This window comes from Phaseolus vulgaris, chromosome 4 (assembly GCF_051622355.1).
Source record: "Phaseolus vulgaris cultivar YP4 chromosome 4, ASM5162235v1, whole genome shotgun sequence".
NCBI lineage: Eukaryota > Viridiplantae > Streptophyta > Magnoliopsida > Fabales > Fabaceae > Phaseolus > Phaseolus vulgaris.
This window is the reverse complement of record NC_143501.1, coordinates 15807799-15814960: the sequence shown is the minus strand read 5'-3', so window position 1 is coordinate 15814960 and position 7162 is coordinate 15807799. Positions and strand designations below refer to the sequence as shown.

General features: G+C 34.5%; 1 protein-coding gene across 1 annotated transcript; it reads left to right on the top strand.

Moving 5' to 3' along the window:
- Positions 1 to 295: 295 nt before the first annotated feature.
- Positions 296 to 5875, top strand: APRL7 (APR-like 7). Its single transcript, XM_068646375.2, has 5 exons — positions 296 to 855; positions 4276 to 4457; positions 4901 to 5025; positions 5187 to 5606; positions 5689 to 5875. Exons 1-5 carry the CDS (start codon positions 679 to 681, stop codon positions 5697 to 5699), a joined length of 915 nt encoding a protein of 304 aa, XP_068502476.2. The 5' UTR covers positions 296 to 678; the 3' UTR covers positions 5700 to 5875.
- Positions 5876 to 7162: the final 1287 nt, after the last annotated feature.

Below are 7162 nucleotides of genomic sequence, written 5' to 3'. Positions count from 1 at the left end.
ATAGAATCTAATTGGTAAATAAATAAATGAAAAAAAAGATGACGCGTGGAAACAGGAAAAAGTCTATGGCATGGAAACTACACAATTGGGTCAAACTTTCCACACTTCTTTATATATTCTCCAATAACATTTTATAAACGAGAAACTATAAAACGAATTTATAATTTTTATTAAATATATAGAAAAATATTAATTACATTAAATTAGATTAAATTAAATATAATTAATTAGTCAAATTAAAATGAAGTGTGGAACTTGCACTCTTGAAAAAACAATGGCCGTTGAAAACACACACGAGTTATACTCGGGGTAGGAGAGAGAAAGCGATATTTAAGTATGTGAGAAAAAAAGAAGAGAGAGAGAGAAAGAAAGAGTGAAGAAGAATGATAGCCATAAATAAATATATAGATAGTTTCAATTATTAGCTCAAAGCCTTTCTTCTTTGTCCTCTCTCCTCACACCAACACACAAAATATCGCCACCCACTCCACCACCTTCACCGTCGCACCTTCACCGCCTTCTCACCCTATCAACGCCGTCACACACAACAAAACAAAACTCCCTCACAAACACCACACGCTAAAACCTTTCGTTTCTCTTCCTTTTTCTTTCTTTCTTTCTTTCTTTCTTTCCCGTTTTGCCCTTTCGGTTATCTTCTATCTATTCTCTCGTTATTCTATGGCTTCTTCACTTCTTCTTTTTCTTCTTCTTCTCCTTTGCGTGTATGTGATTCAATTCGCGTCTGCGTTTTCTTCTTCTTCTTCTTCCTCGTTGTGCCTTCCCCAACCACCTTCCTTTCGCTATAATCTCCAATCGCAGTGCCCAATCTCGATCCCGACGAATCCGCCTCTTCAGGTACCTCGGTTGTAAGATTTTGTGTTAATTTTCGCGTGTTGAGGTTTTTGCGGTGTGTTTGCTCCTGTGTTTGTGGATTGTTGGATTTTGTTTCGATGTTTGGGTAGTTTGATCTTTAACCTAGCTGGCAAATATTGTGTATGAATTTTTGGCGAATTCGTTAAATTTTATTGTGAAAGAGGCCGTGGAATCTGATGAGATAGATATGGAATCTGATAAGTGAGATGCGGAGTAATTGTTTGCATAGTTTTCTTCTGTTTGAAGAAATTCATCGGAATTATGATATTGACGCACCAGAGATCGTTAAATGGTCAGGAACAATGGCGATGTGTCGTGTGATTCGTGTAATTGACCTCACCTGATTGGATAAGGTGTTTGTTGTCGCTGTTGTTGTTTGGATGGTTTGATGAACCTGGGTTCTGAATTGAACGCATGGGAATGAGGATTCGGTTTTCGCATCTTTTAAATGTCCATTGATAGGGATACTTTCATATCTGAGAATGATTTTGAACTTCTTGATTTGCAGGCTTATGGAGATAATTCCTCATAATTTTCTTTGTTTTGGCTAATTGTTTTATATTTTTAAAATTTATGGAAAACAACTGAATTTATTGTGTGTTGCCTTGGACCTTGAAGATATTTTTGTTAGGTTAAAGATTTCTGTGCTTAACTACTTTTAAACAATTAGCTATTATACTGTTTGGGATTTTGTTGGATCGTTCGGCATCAACCTGAGATATGGGATCGGTTAGTTAAAAGCAACCCAATTGAGGACTATTTTTGAGTTTAGGATGGGGGATTTAAAGCCTTCCTTGGCATCATTTGGGATCTTTTACCAAGCATGTAGACAAGTTTGAAATATGTATTTTATGTAGCTGACTAAGAACTAGTTTACTTGATTATTTTTTACTTGGATGTCACGGTCGCATTGGTATAACAATAATGTGTCCATTTGATGTCCTTTAATAACCTCTAGAGAATGATCCATAAGTGTCCATGGAATTAATCAAGTTGTGATAAAAATACATATAAATTTCTCGTTTTTAACTCTCAGCATTAAAAGTCTTACAGATGGTAGCTTGGCAATACAGTGTTGTTAACTTTGATTATGCTCTCTAGCATCTTCTCAACCATTTGATGGGACCTACTTTCATTGTATTTCTCTTCACTGAGGGGAGGGGATTTCCCGTGAATCTCTTGAATGATTATATTTTGATCAGGAAAATCAATTTCGTTTTGAGGATTTCAATCAAATCATTCACACTGAAGCTTTCATCCAAATCCCAAATAATTTCCTCATTTTACATATCCTTGTTAAACCATCATCAATCACATAACCTGTCAACAAAATCAAAATTTGTTTAAAGTGAAGCAAACAGATTATGTAAAACCTGTGCTTATTTCACCATGAAGAATTGCCCATATCTATTAAGTCCGTTCTTTATTCCACCAGCACTCCCCTGAAATAATTTCTTGAATATAGTTTGCATTTGATTAACCTTTACACGACCCATTGTCATATGCTTGGAATTGTGATAAGCATTTTTAACTAAATAATTATCTAGTCCAAAAAGTATATTTTTAACTCATTTTCTTCGTTGCATAAAGTTAGTCAAGTATGAGAAGCTCAAGGTGTCTGAAATACAAAATCAGAATTAAAAGTGTTGATATTACATTAGATAGTAGTATTTTTTTCTTATTAGTGGAATTATTTCAGTCAGGCCTGATCACCTTGGACTGTAAATTTCTAGTTTATACTCTTCTTTCCTCTAGCTCATTGGTTGGTCATCATTTTTTTTTTATATATTTCTTCTATAGTGTGAGATCCATTCTGCATCAAACAGAACATTTAGATCAATGTTAATGAACCATCGTCATTGATTGTGCAACCAAGTGCTATTACATTTTGTGAACTTTGTTGATTTAAATGACTACTTATCTGACAAATTCCTTGGTTATTTGAGGTGTGCTACTTTTAGTCCATTGATCAATTAATATGGAATCAACCACTTCACAATAAGTTGAACCTTCACTTTCTTCCTTTCTCCCATAGTCATATATGACCTTTTCAACTTTTCAATCATTGAATACCACATTTCTTACACTAGGTGAAGAGAAAAAGCTTTTGTATGGATTCTTCCAAGAGCATTACAGATTGGTGTCGTGGAAGAAAGTATGTAATCCTTCTTATCCCACCAATTATAGGTTTTACTCTTATATATAAGTGATTAGATTTTTATATGGATTAAAAGCTATCCATGTTTAGGGTTTTGTCAAGTTTTATGATGGTTGTTGAGGACCTAGCATAATCTTCTTCCTTTATTTGTACTGGATATGAGATCATATGTGGATTTCCTTGCCTATACATATAAAAGGTAGTTGTTAGTTGTCAGATGTAAACAGAGACTGAGCTCTAAACACACCAAGACCAAAAAAAGAGAAGAGAACTTTGAGCAGTCTGTCATTGGTTGGAAATATCATGGCTGGGCAAGCAAACAACGGGTTCGACATAGTTTGAACAAAAGGTTAAGATGAACGACTGTGGAAGAAGGGTTTGAACCCTATAATGTTTTGACTAAAAAAAATCATTAGAAAATGGGAGAATTCACAATATTTGCTGTTTCAGGGGTAATTTCTCATTATCATGGTTGCTATAGATGCAGCCACAACAGATATTGAAACGGCTCTACTATATGATATTGAAGATTACAAATAAGCTATTCGTAACCCCCCCCCCAACAAACCCAATGCCCTGCCATTAAAGAAATAATTTCATTAACCTAACTATTGAATTAACATAGACATGTATAAATTTCTTGTGCAACTGGTTTATTGGGCTAGGTCACATGTTGGTCAAGCCCAAATGCCAGGGAGGTCTCCATTTTATGTACTCATCATGAAACAACAGTTGTTGGTTTAACATTGCATTTTGAGTTTGTAATTGACCATCCTGCAAAATTATTTGGCTGGATATAAATGATTTTATGCTACATTGATAGTGGTAATAAGTTTCCTATTTTAAGGTCCGTTACTTGAATTTTCATTGTGTTAAGAAATTTGTCTCTTTGAGAATTGAAGTGTGCACGTTAAGGCAGAAAAGGGGACATATTGGCTTTGGGGATATATATGTTTTGGATCATTTTGTTAGTCAAAAGAAAAGATGACAAGAGACATGCGGATAACAGTTTCTTTTCTATCATTTTCAATAAGTTTTTAAGCCCAACGCAATTCCTTCTGACTAAATGAGTACATGTGCCCAGCAATGATATATAGACAAAGTACACTGTGTTTGTCATTATTACACTGTATAGCTTTGCTTATATAGATTGGAATAAATATTTATTTAATTATGTTTTCCGGACTTTATTAAATTGCATATTCTGACGACATTTATTTTATTTTTCAATTTGATTTGTTTAGGTGGATGGAAATATTTTAGACAGAGTTCTGTCTAGCAGAAAGAGTATAGAGTATATTTCTATACTCTTCTATGCTTCCTGGTGCCCATTTTCTCAAAAAATGCTTCCTCAATTTGAACTTGTCAGTTCCATGTTTCCTCAAGTAGAACATTTGATTCTAGAGCAATCATCAGCTTTGCCAAGGTTTTGAAGTTAGCTCTGCTCTTAATTTTAAATTTCTGGATAAGGATGAAACTAATTCCTTTTGCTGTATGCTGTTTTGCTAATTTCCTATTGAAGAATGCTAGTGCTACAGTCGATGACACACTCTCCTTACCAAATTCTATATATTAATAAATGAAATCCATGTGCATTCCGCTAAATATGAGTATGAGCTGCTAAGTAAAGAGTAAAAACCTATACCATTTAGTAGAATCTACATGGATTTCACCCAATGATAGTGTGTCAGACATTGTGTTGCTAGCATTAATCAATTTTCTGTTAGTTAGGTTAAAGTCATAACTAATAGATGTATTCTTTCCTTTTCTACATTGTATTTAATTGATAATTCAGATGAAATTATGTCATACACAACAGGCTACCTTTATAATTGTCTGTTGATGTCTGCATTTGTTTTGCTTTTGCAGCTTGTTTTCACGATATGGAATCCATAACTTGCCTGCAATATTACTAGTGAACCAGACATCAATGTTGAGATATCATGGTCCAAACAATCTCCTTTCCGTTTCTGAATTTTACGAAAGAAACTCAGGTAAGCATATCCCCGTTCTTGTTTGTAAGTATGCTACGGTTATTTGAAGAGAATCAATTTTCCTCCCCAATTAATAACTAAAACGAAGCTTTAGAAACTTCCACGACTGAGTTTTATTTTATCTAATTTACCTCCATTGACTGATCTCTCTGCTTGTTCAGGGTTTGTAGCAAGTATTAATATTGTTGAACAACCTAGCAGCATGACGAGTGATGAAAATTTGACCATGAACCAGATTGGTTTGTCTCTGAAAGAAACATGGAGCAGGGACCCCTACTTGTTATTCTCTGTATTGTTTCTTTGTTTTAGGTTACTCCTCTTTGTATTCCCCAAGATCGTCTCACGTCTCCGAGCATTCTGGGTTTCCTGTGTTCCTCATCTGAACCTGCAAATATTTGGTGAGACAAGCCAAGTGATGGGACGTGTGCTTCAGGTGATAGATGTCAGGAGGATTTGGAACAGGTTAAGACTGTGCAAGATCAGGATTTTTCAGGAAAGGGCAAGGAGTGCCCGAGTTTGGGCTTCATCTCTGGCTTCTGTTTCTCTTGGTGAGTCATCATCAGCTAGGTCATCCACACAAGGTTTGAATTAACAACTTTCTTACTATGTCATTTTTTGAGGGTAGTTAAGAGTTTATCTTTATCAGTTATATTATATCCTCAGGCTTGCAGTGAAGCTTGGCAGCACAGTCTTCCCTCTTGCTAATTTTGTTGTAGTACTAATAGCCAAATGTTGATTTATGTTTTAAGCTGGGCTTTGAGAGGAAGCGAACAGGCATGTAAATTTGAGAAGTGTTTCCTTTCGTGTAAATTAGTTGTTTCTGAATGAAATCATACACGTTACTGTGGAATAACCATCCTCACTACCTTTCCCCAACTTATTTATTAGCCCCACTTAAGCAATTTGAAGCACAACCAACTTCATTATGTTCCAAGTCTGGAAGAAAGAGAAAACTACCGCAGGTATTTTATCTATCAACTATTTTTTCCACTAATCTCGTGTATGGCTAAGTGGCAATAACGTTCCATCCCATCTTTATAATAATATATATTTTATAATACTCTTTTAAACAATTCAAATTGTCTGAAATAGATAAGAATCTACCAAATATTGTAGGTTCTACATTTTATTTAACCAGTTTTACTAGTGATTCTTGTTATACTGGTATCCTAATGCTTCCGAAATACGGTTCATGTGTTTTTATTTGGGTTGCTTTCGGAATTTTGGTTCTCTAGGCGGTGCCGTCTTTTGCAATAGAAATCAGTTCGTCGATGTTTCAATTTCGGGCTTTGGCTAATGGAATTACAGGAAGAGTCATACAATAGAATTCAGTTCCATGAATGAAGGAGTTAATATAGTTTCTAAAATCACAAAAGATGCCATTTTAGGATGCCAAAATCAAATTACAACTAGCCTTTATTTTTGCAGGCTGGAAGGATAGTGGAACAGTAACTTCAAAACCACCCAAAAGAAATAGTTGAAATTATCTGTCATTTAAATTATATTTTTGTATTTCTAAAAATTAATTTGACCTGTGTTCGTGATTGATTTGAAGGAAAGATCTCATTTATTACATTTTTTCTTTCAATTGGTATTACTTATAATTGAAAAGAGCATCATCGTCAAGTATTGCTTTTCTGACCCGTGTCACCAGGACTGGGACTCTTGTAAGTTATGGTTATACAATAAGTTTATGAAGTTAAAAGTTTTAGTTAAGTTATACAATCGAAGTTGATCCTATGTTGATCTCTCCCTAGGATTTTAGGAAACAGAAACTTTTAATATAAAACATCAAAAGTAATTGTGGAAACAAAAACCTCAAAATAAATTCCTTAAATTAATATAGTACAAATATTTTGACACTTTGGATGTTACACAAAACTTAACTTTCACACAAAACTTAACTTTCAGTGGGAGGTACAATTATGTGATCTTCTGCAACAGTCCCAGTTCTTACTCAGGACTTTCGCAGTGATAGTTGTGTTTTATGACTGCAGGGTGATTTGATCATTTTAGTTAACTATACACAATTCTTAGGGTCTTACCTTATATTGGATCCTCCTACCTTTGTCATGGTTCTCCCAAGAATGTTTATATTGTGTTTAGATGACATATATTCAAAGGGTAATTTAATTTT